Consider the following 17,540-nt stretch of genomic DNA (forward strand, 5'->3'; position numbering starts at 1 on the left):
CTAGTATTTTTTCCCCTTGGCTAAATATAGGGCCCCTCTGTAAAGTGTGGTGGCTCTGTTAGGCAGCTTGAGGCTTTGGCCCGGGCAGTTCTTCAGGAAGGTTTTCAATACCTGGCACAAGATAAGCAGCATATAGGGCTGTACAAATTTAAAACAGGAAAGAGCCTCGAAGATGACAACTGTAGACAAGTTGTTTATGCTGCTCTCAGTCAAATGGAATACTGCTATCACGAGGGACCAGGAGTGTGAGGCTCCCTGAGTAGATAGAGAGGACAAAATGTGTAAGAAAACCATATAGAGCAGGAAATAAGCTCTTGACAGGGAATTCTTGTACTCGGTGTAAAAACATCCTTTGGTCTGGTCTGGAATCTTGAGCTAAATGAACTAAGTCATTTTCAAAGCATCAGTTTTGCTGCTGTTGGCAGGAATAAGTTGTCCCTTGGCCTCTTGCTGCTTCTGGTTTAATTTTTCCTGAAGTTACCTAAGAACAAGCTGTAGTTTACAAAAACCTCATCACCCAGTACTTGTCAAGAAGTACCCCCTTGTTTATAATTTCACTGATTTATATTAACTTGGTATCAACCATGCAAAGCCTGATGTTTTTATTCTGTTTTTGCAGCTATATCCACGAATAAAACCTAGACAGCGAACCCTTGCTTGAGTCCAGTTGTACAACAGTGCAATACCATGCTGGTAACTGGAAACAAAACGTACACTGGAGCCATCACTTTTGGTCATTTCACACAGAGAAATAAAACTATGATATTTAGTTTTAATGGTGCTTTCTCTTGTTAAATGGACAGCATCCACAGTTTTCAAGATCTGCAGTTTGTAAATGAGGATTGTTTTTATGTGACCCACCACTGATGAGGAGAGCGGTACCTCTACTACCTGCAATGTCACGCCAGCTATCGTCTAAAGCGGTGTTTTAAGTTCGGTGGTAGGAGCTTTCTTGTTTGTGTTCAGTGTTCAGAGGTGTCATTTGCAGAGTGCAGATACACTGTCCAGTTTGCTCCAACCCCACAGTAACTGTCCCACGTAAGGATTTTGGGTATTTTATTTGATAACAGTGAATGTTGAGTTCTCATTACTGATCCACTCTTTGGGTTCTAGGACACAAGACCTTCACCTATTACATGCATAATTAAGTAGTCACCAAAGCTTGATGAAGGCTAGGATTTTAAGTGGTAACACACTGTACACTTAAATCCTAGACAACCCCAACAAAAGCTTTACATAGTCTAGCATCTAGTATTATTTGCGTTTAGAATTGAGCTAGAAAACTAACAAAACAACAGTATCTATACACTTCTCAAAATCCCTACACATATTTCACTTGGTGTTTATTTTCTTATTATTCAGCCTACAGCACCAGTGTTTACCTCTACTACTGTAAAGGTTCCCCTACTAACCACCTGACCTTGTCCATCCTGGGCAAAACAGTACTGAACTTGCAGCAGCTTAAGGGATTTGTATGTCTGCATGGATGAAAGTGCAATAGTTGAAAAGGGTAAGAGTCTGGTAAGGCTTATACTTTGTCTTTCGAAGTCTGCCTAAGTCAGTCTAGAAGAAAATATGAAGGACTGGATAGAAGTAGAAAGAGGGTTGTGTAGATACTAAGGCAAGGAGGAGAAAGAAATGAGGTTTAGAGGAGGATTTAAGAAAGGCAATAGCTTATTTGAGGACAGTTTCTGTGGTTCTTGGCAGCCTACATCTGTTGCCAAGGCAAGTTATGCAATAACCTATTCCACTACATTGTAGTTTAAAGCAAAAAAAAGGCACTTCACTGGAATTTTAATTGTACATGATTTTATATACCAAAAGTATATTTTGAATTTCCCATTTTAAGTTTTAGCCATATTTCTTGTAATTTTCTCCCATTTAACAGTATGCAATTTGATTAATTCTTCATGTACAAGTTCTGTGTATAATTTATATATCCATTTCTGCAGTGCTGTAACTTGCTTTTACCACAGGTTAGCATTAACTGTATATATTGTGGTGAAAAGTGAAAGGGTATTATTGTTGAAGAATTTGCTACATGAATGTGGTGATTTCAAGAGCCTATGATACACTAATTCAGAGAACATGTAAATGTGCACAATAAAGTACTGCTAAGGCATGGCTGCATTCTCCAGTATTTTTATATAGGTAGCCACAGTAGATGTGCCTTTGGTCACAGTCTACATAAAAGGATAATTCAAGCTTGTCCTGTTCTATCTGCTAAATCAAGTTTCCTCATTGTTTTACTACCTGCACAGAAAATTACTTACCAGACAACTCTGGAACCTCCTTACACCAATATTCCAGCTGTGACAAATTAATACTTGTCTAGAAAAGCTCTCAGGGGTCCTTTACCTGCAGCTGAGAACTGTGTCCTGGATGTGTGTTTACTCAATTTTTACCAGCGTAGGAAGATGGAGGGCAGAAAGACACTTGGCTCAGCACGTGGAGCAGAGGATTCATCCCAGTTATCAACACTTAGAGCTAAAATTAGGGTGCTCTTTATAGAAGTCAGAAGTTTCAAAGTAGAGACCACATTTCCCATTAAAAAAAATTAAGTGACACTTAATTTCACAATATATAAGTGAATTAATTTATTCATATTTGTACATTAAATTGTATACAATTTCAGATAGCATTACAGTTAGATTAACAAAAGCTAGTTACCAAAAAGAAAATACAAAACTAAAAATTATTCTGGAAGCTTATTTATTACAGAAGTTTCAAGGTCACGTTCATCTAAGTCAAATTTGGTAGCATTTGATGAAATACTTAGATGTTTAAAATGAAATGTTTAAAAAAAACCCCAAGTGATTTCTATAAAATCATATCTAAGGCAGATTTTATTGTACATTGATTTTAAACATTTGGAGAGAGGGAGAAACCTGAGATCTATACCCAAAAGCTATTCTCTGCAGAAGAGACATACACATTTGTTTGCTTTTTGTAGCAAACAGTATATATAATTGTTACTATAAAAGTTGTGCTGTACATTAGTTGTAGTGCAGGTCACTTTCATCTTAAGTGCCAATAAAGGCTTAACAAAATATACAAAGTCTTAAAAGGTGAGGCTGTTTAAAGCATTAATTGTATACATATTGCACACTATAGTGAATACTCATGGTTCAAAAAAATACTCACATTGCATTTGCCAGTTCTTACATAATGAACCACACTGGAATGAGAAAGGGTCAAAACCAGCAACTGTTACCAGCTGTCAAATTAGCAAGAAGTAAGAGGCAGGTCTGTGGAGGCTGGTGTCTTCCCTCAAGTGGCCAACAGTTTGCTGTTCTTACTGGTCCCGGGACTCATAAAGAAGTTTTGTTGCCTAATATAAAGGCAAAATGGCATTGTGTTAACTGAAGTTTCACTTGCAGCTACCTCATCTTCCTACCCTTCCAAAAATTTCCTTCAAAGCCAAGGCTTTAAATTCTTTCTCTATTATCTTCCTTAGACTAAGGCATGTAATACACTCAGATAGGCACTAGAGCCATTTCTGAAACAGGGTTACTTACATGAAAAATCTGAGGTCATTAAAGCTTTTAGATCAACTTATTTGTTGCTTCGTGGTCATTTCTGACCAATTTTCATCAAAACTGCCTTGGAGAAACCTAGGAGTGGTATTTCTGAGTCTGTGGTAATCTGTCTAAATGTTACCGGTAAACAAGGTTCTTCTGTTCTATATCCCTTCTACACAGTTCTGGTGAGGTGTTCCGTGTGTCTCAAACTATAGTATCAAGCAAAGCCCCGGCAATCGGAAGAGATGTGTGTTCTCTGGCTGCACATCCCTTTACCTGCTGTTAACCAGGGCCTCTGAACCTTGCACTGCACGCAACAGTGACAAAACTGAGCTGAACTCCTCAAGGGAGTCCAGTCACTGCGGGGAGGCTGTTACCATAAAGTACTGGTGCTCACCATGTTTGTGGGAGTTGTATTGCTTGTGAAAAATAAATTGAAACAGGTATGTGGAAGTGCTAAATTGTACTCACAGAGCAACATGAAGTTTGAGTGTGCTGTGCTGAACACAGCATTAAATGCTGGGCTTTGGGGTGGCTGGGGAGCAACACGAGCATCCAGCCACACACTTGCATTTGCAGCCAGCTTATAAATTACAGTTCTAATTAACAATTGATCAGATGAAGAAAGTTCCAGAACTAGTTGGGGTGGTTTTGGTTTTTGTCTCCCATAACCTTGACTTGTGAAATATGACACATCGGTTTCATTAGCCATACAGTGCCTGGCAACAAAAGATGAAACAGTCTTCCACAGGGTCCTGCACCCACCTCTGTTCCCATTTTTAAAACTCAACTTCTCTGAACCTCCATAAAGTAGTGAAAACAATTAGCTGGGTTTAGGTTCGAAAGAGTAATTCGTAATGCACATTCTTCAGTGACAAAGACCTAAAGAACTTGAAAGTCTAATTCCTACTTCTTTTTCACCTATCAATATACTTAGGATCTTAGGAAACCCTCTGCTGTGTCCATCTTCAGGCATCTGAGCATAAAACTGAAGTCATGGTTGTAACAACCCTATCTCCTGTTAGCAACAAAGCCCTAAAATCCTTAAATTAATAATAAAAGGAAAAAAAAAAAAGACTCCTAGGGCTGCATTGCTGCCTTTAGCATTATTAAGCACCCTATGTGAAGATTTTGTTTGGCCTTCTCTGAGTTTTGCCTCCTTTGCTTACCTTATGCATAGCTGCCAGCCAGCTTGCTGACAGCTTCCTGTTACAGCTGAAGTCCTCACTGGCTGTAAATTTCATCTGCGTTAGCTCCTCTGATCCAGGTACCTTATACTGCAGAATCATACCTATGGCACGAGTGTTGCCTCCTGCAAAAAGAAATAAAATCTTGAACAGCAACAGGCTTTACCAAGTAACCCAACTTCTAGCTAATAAGCATGTTTGAAGAAAACGATCTCATCACTTAATTCAAAGCACTAGCAACTGCGGGTGCACTAACTGCTGCCATGCCAGAGGCAGCAGTGACCACGGGTGTTAGTGCCAGGCAATGGCATGTGCAGACTCAACATTCTTTAATTCTTTCTGACAATCACTGAGGCAGAACTTATATAAGCCCCCAGGTAAAGCCACTAGCTACACACACTAGGAGTAGCCTCATGGTTTAATGTTACCAAGTCTTCTCTTAAGTAGATGCCATACTTTCACACTATAGCCTACAGTTTGTAAACTGAATTACTAATATCCAGTTAGACTGATACCAAAGGGTAGCCCAGCTTGATACAAAGCCTGGCATAGCAGTCAGAACTCCCTCCAAAACCGGCAAAGGTTGGGAAAGATGTTTACACAAGATTAGATCACGTCTGGCAACATCATTTACTTCCTGAAGGAAATCAGCTACGAAAGACATTGCTCTGACAACACTGTGATAGGAAGATGTTTGTATCTTTTACTCTAGCTGCACAGAGATTAAGATAAACCAAAGCAAAAATACAGAAGTGAAACAAAAACTCTGTTTAGAAAACCACACTTCATTGGCATTATTTCCTGAAGTAGTAGAACATAAACTAAGCCTCAGGAAGAACACCGCCATACACAGACAGACACTTTTCGCAAAGCTCTTCATAAAGAGAAGTGTCTGCATGAGGGGGCTCCTGGAGGCCTTTACTGTAATATCCAATAAGCTAAACAAAGACAATTTCAGTCTAAGTAACCTGATCAAAAGCACACAAGCAGTGTTATTAAAGTAGTTATTTGCTCCTCTTCTAGGATAAATCAAAATACAACTTCATCATTCCCTCCCCTGCATCTACCTGGTCAGACTAACAGCTTAAGAGGTCTTATTTTTTTTAAAAGATGTATAAAAGCAAGCCATTAATTAACAGTTTATTTGTTCAGTGCAAAGCCTTACTGGCCAGTACACAAGTAGTATATTATTCATTTCTGGTATACACAGTTCAGCACACCTCTGCTGGAGGAGGTGATGCATGCACAATACTGTGTACCACTAAAGACACTTCCTCATCTTGCCTCTCCTCTTCTAGCACGGACAATAGCACATGTGGTCTAGAGGTGGCCTTGAGAGTTTTCATCCTTCAAAAAGTTACAAAAAACATTCATTCTCAGTTTATTAAACAGGACAGATGGGAAGGAACAGACACGTCAGATTTGAACATAAGTTGAACAGCTATAGATCAAACAAAACAAACAGCACTGCAGAGGAAGAAAGACAGGAGGGGGGCCATGACAACATGCTCAGGTGAGTCATGCTCACAGGTACTGGGGATACCTTCAGTAATATGCTGGCTCTCCAGAAGGCTGGTGTAAGTGTGAATATCTTTTTCTACCATCAAGAAGGCAGGCAGGCAGGCAAAAAGATAAAGCCGTCAGAAGAGTAGTGTACAAGGAATTAGAGGAGCATTAAGTAACTCAGCAACACATCTGGTTGATTTGAAGACCAAGACAAGTTATTGAAGTTAACATGCTGTACTGACTGACTGTTGCACAGACAGACTGTCCAATTGGACAACTCCAGAAGTGACAGAGGTGTTGCTAAAGAACAATTATGAAAATTCCTGACCTTGTTTGTTCTCATTTCAGTGAAATCATATTCAAGTTCATCCTGAAATACTCTAAAATCTGGTAAGAGATGAGGCAGTAAGTAGCTGCCCTCTGATTCAGATGTACCAGTTTCATTTGGCCACCCCTTCATCTTGATTGAAATTAATAAAGCAGAGTTTAATTATTTATAACCCCACCACCACCGGTTTCTCTCTTACTCTCCTCACAATTGTTTGTACCAGCAGAAGAGAAATACCAGCTGGATTCTGAAAGGGAAGCTACCAAAGACTAACAGTTCCCTCTCCTATGAGCTTTTGAATCAACAGATGTTTATATCTAGCTAAGAGAAAGGGTCAGAACAGATGATGACCACCTTTACTCAAGTTTACCGAGAAGCTCCCCCATATTACAGCTGTAAGGTAATTTCTCAATTCTTAGGTTACCCCCAACATCCCAGTAGCCACATGGACAGACTTTCACACACTGCACTCTATTCTGAGAGCAGTTGTAATAAACATAGTTACAACCAGTTACCAATAACCTAGATATACACTAATGTGAACAATAATTACAACTTCACTTTTTTTTTTTCTTAATAGTTAATTTGTATTCAGTGAAAAATTTACCTCCAGGAGTAAATCCTTCTGTAAGTATCTGAACAGTTGAAATCTGTATAATTTCAATTTCATAGTGGCTGTCTCCATCCAAAACCAGGTATCTACATAACAGAAGAATTTTAAAACAAATTTTTTTTTCCACAATATCAAGTCCAAATCAAAGGAACAAAATAAACATAATCTCTCAGTGACTAGCTGTTTATATGTTCTTTGGAGTGGAGAAGGGGAGAAATGAAGCAGGAAAAACTACATTTCATTGAAGTTCTTCATTTAAAGGAAAAAAAAAAAACAACACAATCCTTGTAGTCTGGTTTGCCAGGAGACCCTTTCAACATATTAAAAGCATTCCTCCACAGTTCTGGGGGAAGAAGAGAACACAGTCTATGTTCTAGCCAACCAAATTATAGGGATGACCAAAGTAATTCTTTGGCTGTAATGTTAAACAATATGGTGCAGTGTTAGAATCATTCTGAAACAAGATTCTTTTTGGTGGCTACAGATTCTGCCCCCCACCTTCCTATGATCTCCCTTTTAGCTGGCAAAACCACTGTATTCCAGCAGCACTGAGTGGCCTTATTAGTGAGTGGAGCTCCACCATTCCAAGGCATTCTGATCCAGATATTTTGTTTAGGTTATTAGATTATAATAATATAGCTGTAAGTGCAACAGTAATACAAGTGCAATTTCTACCAATTTTTCTCACCTCTGATTGTTGGAAAGGCGACAAACCATGAGCTCAGATTTATCAGATGTTCCCAGAGTTACAAAGAATGTAGCACCTGTAAAGAAATGCTTTAGTATTCTAATGCAGAATTTAGAAGGAACATTCAAGTATCGAAAAGGATAACTAATTTTTACTTACTGCACCTAATACACTGAATTGGGTGAATTAAAGGACTAATTGAAATGTTAAACTGATTAACATCAGCAGAACACTCAAGTACAAAAAGCTGATCTTTAATTACCATGTTCTGAAACACAGGACCTTTCACAACTGCTGTGTAATTTCTCCCACATGATGATATCCAAGACAAATCTTTTAAAAATGAGAAGAGATTTGGAGATGGCAAAAATACGCAATTAAAGACCCTATCTTGTCACCATAATACAAGCTGTTGTTTTAATATTTAAAAAAAATATATATCTTTCAGAAGAATAATAATAGCAGGGTGTGATCTTCAGCCTATGCTTAGTAAAGACACCTCCTTTTCATTACTGAAGACTAGCTCAGTCTTTGAGGTCAATGAACTTCAGGCTTCATGTTAGTTTCTTCCTGCTCAAACAGCTCCTTTGACATCGGGAAAGTCATCTTAGCTACATTAGTGGAGTGATTCATAACTTAAACTAAAGCAGACTACATGCCTAACCACTTTACTTCCTCCATGCCTCACGCTCCCTGTATTACCTAATCCCAATACTGTTGGTCTGGGAAATGAAAAAAAGTAACAACATACAGCCCTGCCAAATGGTCTGCAATCCATCTCCACAATCTGAACGAAGCAGCCTCTGAGAGCTTCACCACACTATTTCACAATTTACGCAGTCGCCCTGACCCCTCAGCATGGACCCCCAGGCTGCTGCTGAAGCGAGACAGAGAGACAACAGCAGCAAAACTGCAAAGGACATCACAGCCACCACCTCTCTGACTGCGATCTGTGGCTCTATGGTGTCAGGAACTACTTCAGACTTTAACTGCGTAACACGAAGGCAAGCAGAACAAGTTTTTAAAAAGTCTTCAGTTTGAAATACATTATTTAAAAACTCATCTACACCTTCATCTTCAAAGCAGAGTGAAGAACGATTTGTGTGTTACAGGGATGAACATACTCCTTTCTGAACCCAGAATCTGCCTAGGAACATTCACGCTAATCAGACGTGGTTTAGCTTACCAATTATACACACTGGCAATCATGCTGAGAGAGCCCATCAAAAGGCACTGAACAATCACAGAGTATGTTAAAAACTGAAGACACAGCTTCCTTAATGCAAGTGGAACACAAATTACTGTAGTTTTTAATGCTACGCAAAATTGACCACTCACGATGATCTGCCATCAACCACAGCTGTAGGCCATGGACAAGATTAAAGCTCACAGATGAAGCTTGAAACAAGCACTGTATCTTGTTAGAAAATATTAAAATATTCTCTATTGTATTTTTCATCCTTATTTAATGTAACAGGAATATGGCCAAAAGATGCATGATTTTAAGAAAAATGCCAACTGCACACGTCTGTTCTCGGAGGCATTAAAAATTCCTTTGTCTTTAATTAAACCACTCTTTGCAAACTTCTCTCTAAATAAACTGCTAACACAGAATTATTAACTGGCAAACAAGAAGCATGACAACAAAACAGTATTTAAAGGACAAAACTGCAGCTTGTTTGACAAGAGGCACCACTCTTGCTGTTTATCAGGTTTGTTTAACACAGCATTTGAATAAATGTGAGATCAAACCAGCATATATATGCATTCAGTCCTTACCATTCATTAGTACTTTAAGCTGTTTGTCATAAAACTCTGTTTCTTTCTGAGAGATGAGAGCACATTCAGCACACTGGCGCACAGGGTCCACGAAGCACATGCGAGGCAGAGGCACTTTTTTACTGCAGCACTTGTCACAGAAACACTTCCCACATCTTCGGCAGTGGTGCTAAGCAGGAGAGAACATTTTGTTTATCTATTTACAAAGGAAACTATTAGAGAATAATTTGATAAAATTACTACATTAAATATCCTCCTCCCTGAAAACCAGAACAGTTTCTCAGTTGTGAAATATACAACTTGAGGGACAGGTAAAGGAAATTTAACTGCTGGAATGGTAGAAAGAAATCTCTGAAGGCTGAACACAAAGGACTGAGTATAGTATGAACAACAGCACTATAATAAGCCTTTGCTGGCACTCTATAAACAAGCAGACTAGACATTGAAAGGGCTTCTCCAGTGCCCAGCAGATCCTTCACCTTACTGTCAGTAAGAACACAACAGAAGAATGGTTTCTAGGCCCCTTCCCACTTCCAAGCAAAGATCCTGGAAAACTTCAACTGAAGATCCTATTCTTCTGCCTTAAAACTCACTATCAAGTTTCTCCCATGGAAAAAGATAAAAATCTTTATACTCAAGATCTAAACCTATTTCTCTATCGGAAATATCAGGCAGCATAGTACAAATCCAATGAAGTTGCAAAATCAGAATTAGTATTGCAATTGTGTTTCACAGCAACTACATCTGCAACAAGTGGCTTGTGCTCCAAATCCCTACCAGGGTGTGACAGTCCCAGCAGGTCTTCCCAGTGCACGTTCTCATGTCAGGACAAGTATTCCCAGGCAAGCAGGAACTGATGTGTGGCTCAAAGCAAGTCTGAACAGTTTGATACAAGGAACTGATACACTGCAGTTTTGGTCAGTGTTAGGATTTCCTTCCAAATATCATGCAAAATTTTCTGAAGTACCTATTTCCCAAGGCTACCTCCATTTATTTCCCAAAGCTAAAACACAGCCGTCTAATGAATTAGTGCTTCTCAACCAAAACACTCCAACCAACCAACCACCATGCTCTTAATTCATCCAACTAAAAGGTAACACAAGAACTAGGAGAAAGTATGATCCAAGATTGAGGGGAAGTGGAGAGGGAGGTGCTGATCTCTTCTCCCTGGTATCCAGTGATGGGATGCATGGGAGTGGTTCAAAGCTGCACCAGGGGAGGTTTAGACTTGACATTAGGAAGCATTTCTTTACCAAGAGGACAATCAAACACTGGAACAGGCTTCCTTGAGAGGTGGTCGATGCCCCAAGCCTGTCAGTGTTTAAGAGGCATTTGGACAATGCCCTTAATAACATGCTTTAACTTGGTCAGCCCTGGAGTGGTCAGGCAGTTGGGCCAGATGATCACTGTAGGTCCTTTCCAACTGAAATAGTCTATTCTATTTCTAGGATCACCAACTGACATCCTAATGCTCTTCAGGCCTCCTGAAAATTTATACCTGTCTGGTACAATATATTAGTATGCCTGGTCTACAATTTCTCCTTCCCTCTCCCTCCAAACAATAAGTTAGAAAACACTGACTATGTCCATGCACTACAAGTTCCATTTCTACATCCTTCTTCACTTTCACAAGCGCATGCTAAGAGAGTGTCAGTGTAGTCAAAGGGATGATATTTCCCACTAAAAATCACTGTTGGCCTTTTTGTGGAGGCTGCTTACTTTCTCCATGCAGAAACCCCAGTATTTTTTCCAACAGTAGCATTCTGCACACCAGCATGCATTCCTGCTTTTATGTAATTAATTTCATGCTATTTCTAGTGTTTGCTCTACATACAGTGAGCCTAATTATGGCTCACAGCAATCAAGGTGGTTTACACTTTCTACTTCAATCAAATTCCCTTTTCCAAACGTGAGATAAACCCCGTTTAACTTTTAGAACAGGAGAATCTGAGTTGTAGTTCTTTGAATTTTAAGAATATGGTTCTTTAATGTGAGAGTGTAATTCGTTACTTCTGAAAACTTTTTTGTTTACATTTCCACACTCATTTTATCTCCCAAAACAGAGCTGAATTAGTTGGTTTCCATGTCAGTACTGATGTTAGCAGCCCACTCCAACATGAGTTCCTCTAACTCTTCTCTTGCATGTAAACTCTCTGGGTACCCAGTAATTTATAAAAAACCCCAACTATGTATTACACATTGAGCAACCAGAAGAATTTCAAAGAAGCAAAATTAAAACAAAAAGGACCTCTAGTCAGAAAAGACAGAACAGAAAGAAAAACTGCTTTAAGTTACATCAGACTTTGCATGCTATTCTACTGAAATCTACATTTTAAATCAAAATAAGCCAATACTAGTATTTTGCAACATGCTTTACATTTCACCGATTTCTCTTACCTTTCTAGTTATGAAGTCAAATTTTGTATCACACTGCATACATCTTGGGCACTAGAAAACAGTACAAATTAAGATTAATCTACAATATTTTTACACCTCTAATCCTACTACCATAAAGCTCACAAAGACTGAGCTTTATATTATGCCCTAAAAAGAAACACCTCCAAATTTCCATCCTTTATGTTTCCACCATAGACAGCTTTCATTTAGTACTGATCTAGCAAAATAACATCATCCCCATTTGTAAAACAAAAAAAGCTGCCAAACTCATTTGCCCTAAGGAATACTGCATCTTGCCAGCAGTCAAAACTACATTTCAGAAGTACTTATGCATAATTATGTTTGGCTATCCAGACAGCCATATATTCCAGAGTCAATTGTTTTTATATAAATTGTCATCCTCACTGTATTATACTGTGATGCTCTGTTGACTCTCTAAAACATTTTTCATGTATTTTAATGCTCTCAATACTTCCGTGCTAGGAGATAGTTGGTTTTCTTCCAAGCTACAACTTATTCCAGCTACAAAGTGTCACCTTCTGAAATACCTCTTTCCTGAATCAAGCTTACACTCACACTCCTCCCAAAAGAAAAGCCAGAAAAGATTGAACAAGTTTCTCTTTCAAAACTGGGTTTAAAGGGTGACAGTTTTGACTTTCTAAACTACTGGAACTGATCAGTGACAAAGTTTTTGGTATAGAAAGTAACCTACCCAAGGGCTGATACTCAGCCATTATATCACTCGATTTTCACCAATATTTTACATATTTTTATTAAACATATAAAAAAACCCCACTTATAATGCAATTATTGATAGATTTATTTGCAAATATTAATGCAAAATTATGCCTGACATCTGAATCAGGAGAACATGGTTAGATCTGTAGGAAGTTTTATAACTCTAGAAACCTTAACTCCTCAAACCAGGCTCTCTCAGAGTACAGCAGAATGTGTCTTAAAAACTGAGTAGGTGCTATTTGCTAGGCACACAGTAATCACCATTTGCCTTTAATTAACATATTTCAATTCTTAACCCTTTACTTTCTATACATTCTTTCAGGTTACAACAGCTTTTGTCATTTCAAGGACTTTTGCTTCAGCAGATAGCCAATCACTGCCACAAGTTCAACAACTAGAGCCAAGAAAGCATTACAGCAACTAAATTAAAAATTCTCTATAGAAAGTTTTGACATTCTTTTGAAGTAGATTGTTAATAATTTGCAGTAGTTTATATGTTCTGATGTCTAAATAGAAGTTTAACAAATTAGAGAGTAACAGTCACTGTAATGGAACATAAATAGCTACTTGCAGTATTTGTTACAGTAAGCTAGGTTTCTAAATCCCACACAAAGGGGAACTAGAAGCGTTCCTGTATTGTTTCAAATAACGTACTGAATTAAGGCATCCGACCACCTCTTTCCACAATGGCTGCAGAAAATCTTATTCTAACATTCCCTGATGAATAACCTTCAGCGTAAAGCAACTTCAGCATTCCCCAGGCTTCACCTCTGTAACAAGTAGTACTCTACAGCTAATACCACATTTTAGTCCACATTCGTCTTGATATAGTGTTTTAATTTTTGGCATGTTTAACTTAACTTGTCTGGGAGCTGGACCTGGCAAGAATTTTGGTATACTTTAAATTTACCAGGAGTCTAACTAAATTTTCTTAATGAAAACATATTACAAACTAGGGGGAAAAAACACTCTTCTAGATACTGTCCTAAACAGATTTCATACACAATGGTATGCTAAACACACAGTTGCTTTTCAAGGAGGAACAAAGTTATCCATCCTCTTATTTTAATACAAACTCTATATAAAAATATTTCTGAATTCCAGACCTATCATGGTAACCTGCCTGATACATAGAGCAGTCATAAACCACAAGTCAAACGGCATCAACGTCTACTTTGCCTGGGAAGAGATTTCTATTGAAGAACATCTTGAAAGGCAAATTCTGTCTATTCATCCATATGCTGACATAATTAGAGAGTGCCTGAGTATGGAATTAAGCTTTATTGCTTGAAGGGTTTTTATCACATTTACAGAGAAAGGAGCATGGCGTTTGAGTTACTTTTCATGTCTCCAAGATACAGGCTTTTTAAAACTAGTGCAAATCTGGGGTTTTTGTCAAGTGGAAACAAAAAGATATGGAGTAAGAAATTAAATAAAAATGCATGTCACAAGTATACTCATTTCACAGACAATCAACATACCACTGATATCAGATTACTTCATATAGCAAGAGAAAAATGGAAGAGCATCCAACAATCGTTGGATCTTGGTATTAATTTAAAAATACTGAGAGCTGGGTCATTACAAGTAGAGTGAAACTTCTCACATTTGCTGAAGTGTGATAACAAATTTACATAATACTTTGGAGCCAGACAGAGGTGAGAATAGTGTAGATGGACAGGAAGCAATAGTTACACTTCGTATACTTTATTTGCATATACAATAACAAAGTGATTCAAGAAGTGATGCAAGGTAATGCCTGGCTGAGCTGGTTAACACAGTGAACTTTTGCAAATGTGAAAGTTCACAAGCTCGTCAAATCACACCTTGTAACACCCTGACCAAAGCAGCTGCTAGCAGAGTGGAAAACAAACACTGCACAGATAGGGCCTGTTAGGCTTTCTGATACTACAACTGCTCAGGGCCAATTCATTGCCTGAGCCACTGGAGTTTGCCAGCAGTCCAGGCAGGGCTCTGTCACCCAACTAGTGCCAACTCTGAGAGCCCAAGCCAACACAGGACCCAGCTACATAAAGCTCAGTTCCCCCTGCAGTGATCCAGTGGCCGCAGGGAATCACTGCCACCACATCTGGAAGCTCCTCTCACACATCCCAGCTCTGAGGCATGCAGCGTTCCTCGGCCATGTAAAGATCTGGTACACAGCTGGATGTCACAAGGTTTGGCCACCTCTGCATTCCAACAGACAAATTTTACTCAATTTCTAATCCAAGATTTCCTTAATAGGAACATCATCAGCTGAGCTCTGCTGGTGATTAACAAAGAAATTCCAGGTTAGACAAGGCACATGCAGTGATCAACATTTTAAGTTCTGTCTCAAGTTTAATGATGCTCAGCACAAATTTTCATATTATTCACCTCATTATTTGTATTATAAATAAGACTACTAAAGTTTTCTGTAGTCCTGCTTCAGTCTTACACTTCAAACTCCTCAAAATAACTGCTTTAAATAATCTTGTGAGATAAAATGAAAAAAAAAATTTCAATGCTATATAAGTTTTGCAAAACTACTAACTACCATAATTTTTAGGTGGTTTTACTTTTAAAATATAAGCCAGGAGCCTCTTCCTGCATAAGAAAAATAAAGGTACTGAATTTGGAAGTGTTACTGTCTGCACAGCAGAAGCTACCATATTTGAAAAGCCAGATCAACACTCACTAATAGTGGTCTCTTGTTTTGGACAAAGAACACTTTTATTTAGTTACATCTGACATGGTAACAAGAGCAAGTGTTCCTGCTGAATTCACTAACTAGATAACATTGTCTCTTTAAATTTCATTTTATTAATAAAAACATGCATTTTATAAGCTTCCCTGTATATTGCATACCTGCTTTATTTAAGGAAAAAGTTTGGTCATCATTAACCAAAGGGATGTCAGAACTTCAATACACTAAGAAATCTACTAAAATATCTTCTTAAAAAATAATTCATATTCTTAATCTTGCATTATTAACAAATTCATTTAAAATGTTTGCCTATAATACACTTCCTCTCAACAGCAATTATCACTGAGCCTGATGCAAAGGCAACATTCAGTCACAAATCAACACCACCAGCCTATCAACCAACAGACTACAGGAGAAAAGTTGAATTTTAAGGAGAATGAATACCTGCAGCACAACTGTACTAAAAAATTCAAACTAACATCACACATCAGGCTGATGTATCTAAAATATACAGACTTCAATCTTAAATATGTTTAACCAGTTTAAATAAATCCTACCACATTCCTCAAACATCCTTTAGTTGCCTTAATGGTACTATGCATTAGACTGAGTTAGAAGTACCTTGGGGTTTTTTTAAATGAAACTAGTCTGCTACAATCAACGACTACTGAAATGTCAAAGTACATTTCAAAAGGTCAGGGAGAAAACTAATTTCAGTTTAACTGTTACACAAATTATATCCACTGATGATGATGTCAGGAATCAGGAGGTTTCCTGGCTTAGGAGAGCACACACAGGGTACAAGTCACCAACACCGCAAAAGCAGACTCCACGCAATGCAAAGGGAAACCACTTATAAACTAACTGCTCAGACTTTGCTACAAGCTCGCTGATAAATACACACCCCGCCTGCAACACAACCAGCGCACCACACCCCGTATGGCCCTGGCTGGTGGGAGCTCCAGGAGCTGAGCACCCGTACCTTCAAACGTAAAAAAACCTCTGGTCACTAAAACGTTTGTCTTATCTACACTTCATACAAGACACATAACCAGTTGCTACTGGTGACAAGGAGGATTTTAAGTCTGCAGGTATGGAAGAGAAAAACTTGAGAAAACTCACACAAGATATTTTAGCAGACTACTTGTTAAAGTAAGTTGGAAAAGTCACTTCTCAAAAAAGGGTTGTTATTTTGGACAAAACCAGCAACTGAGTTACTAGTCATGCACCTTAGGACAGTACAGGTTAGTGAGAGCTGCAGCAGCTGTGCTAGCAGAGTGAGTCTCTAGAATTATTACTTTTACACAAAACTTCTTGTCTCAAGAGATACCAGGCAGGGGCAAAATTTTCTTCCTCATTCCTAACCAAGGAGGACATAGTGTTCCCATACAAAACAGACCAACCATGTCAGTATCTGGCAAAGAACGGCTCTGCTTAACGACTCTCTGCTTAAACTCAGATTGGCTCATCTAAAATAAATCTTAATGCCAGTCACATTTAAGTGCACTGGCGTGCCTCCACACCACAGAATGCTAGCCATAAATAAACAAACAAACAATTGATTCTAAGCTCTATCAGCATCTAGCTGTAGGGACTGGTAAAAAATAATGATCTGATGCAAAATTTGCAAAATTTACTGTAACATCATGATCACATAGTTTACTTGAAAAGTATTCAAAAGCAAAGTTGACTGAAACAGTCCAAGTTTATTCAATACTCATTTAACACCATGAGCATTCACACTGGGAGCCAGAAGGGCTGTTCTAACTTAGCCTCACTGCCTTAATACTTTCCATCTTTTTTTTTTAAATCAAAATGGTCTTCAAAATTACCTTTATAAGCATTTAAAGAGAATGCCTCGCTAAACATTAATGCTGCATAACTCGCTACACTTTTAACTCATTCAGTTCCTCACTAATTTTTGTGACAGGGCCACACGTCCCTGAAGAACGAGTGACGGTCCTACCCTTTTCAGTCCATTAACTTACGCGAAATAAGAAAATTGTGGTTTACGACTGAAAAACCGCACCCGAGCGAGCCTGACCCGCCGCCCGGTCAGTTCGGGAGGGGAGGCGAGGCAAGAGCCCTCCCGAGTCC

General features: G+C 38.6%; 2 protein-coding genes across 10 annotated transcripts in view; one reads left to right on the forward strand and one right to left on the reverse strand.

Annotated features, from left to right (window-relative positions):
* The window catches only part of PPP1R13B (protein phosphatase 1 regulatory subunit 13B), a 44,147-nt gene extending 42,027 nt beyond the window's left edge, over positions 1–2,120 (forward strand). For all 6 annotated transcript variants that reach the window (XM_026849972.1, XM_026849973.1, XM_026849974.1 and 3 more), the window contains one exon: positions 620–2,120. In XM_026849972.1, coding sequence (XP_026705773.1) covers positions 620–661 — 42 coding nt within the window. In that variant the 3' untranslated portion in view covers positions 662–2,120. The remainder of the gene's footprint in view (positions 1–619) is intronic.
* A 463-nt stretch (positions 2,121–2,583) lies between these two features.
* ZFYVE21 (zinc finger FYVE-type containing 21) lies at positions 2,584–13,915 on the reverse strand. Of its 4 annotated transcripts, XM_026849990.1 has the most exons (7): positions 12,020–13,206; positions 9,623–9,791; positions 7,844–7,919; positions 7,150–7,241; positions 6,252–6,305; positions 4,691–4,833; positions 2,584–3,331 (listed from the first exon to the last, which is right to left on the reverse strand). In XM_026849990.1, the coding sequence occupies exons 1-7, from the start codon at positions 12,056–12,058 to the stop codon at positions 3,296–3,298; spliced, it is 609 nt and encodes a 202-aa protein (XP_026705791.1). In that variant the 5' UTR covers positions 12,059–13,206; the 3' UTR covers positions 2,584–3,295. The 4 variants fall into 4 exon arrangements, 3 of the variants coding, with proteins under 3 accessions (XP_026705791.1, XP_026705793.1, XP_026705792.1); XM_026849992.1 differs by lacking the exon at positions 6,252–6,305 and having other exon boundaries at positions 12,020–13,189; XR_003398536.1 differs by lacking the exon at positions 2,584–3,331 and having other exon boundaries at positions 4,763–4,833; positions 6,252–6,601; positions 12,020–13,915.
* Between the last annotated feature and the right edge of the window lie 3,625 nt (positions 13,916–17,540).

This window comes from Athene cunicularia (genome assembly GCF_003259725.1).
Source record: "Athene cunicularia isolate RWA chromosome 5 unlocalized genomic scaffold, athCun1 chr5_part1, whole genome shotgun sequence".
Lineage (NCBI taxonomy): Eukaryota > Metazoa > Chordata > Aves > Strigiformes > Strigidae > Athene > Athene cunicularia.

Coding starts and splice junctions, on each gene's coding strand:
- ZFYVE21 (XM_026849990.1), bottom strand. CDS start 12,058: ATGCAGTGTGATACAAAATTTGACTTCATAACTAGAAAG. Junction 7,920..9,622: donor GCTTAAAGTACTAATGAATG/GTAAGGACTGAA, acceptor ATTTCTTTACAG/GTGCTACATTCTTTGTAACT. Junction 6,306..7,149: donor AGAAGGATTTACTCCTGGAG/GTAAATTTTTCA, acceptor TCTTGATGGTAG/AAAAAGATATTCACACTTAC.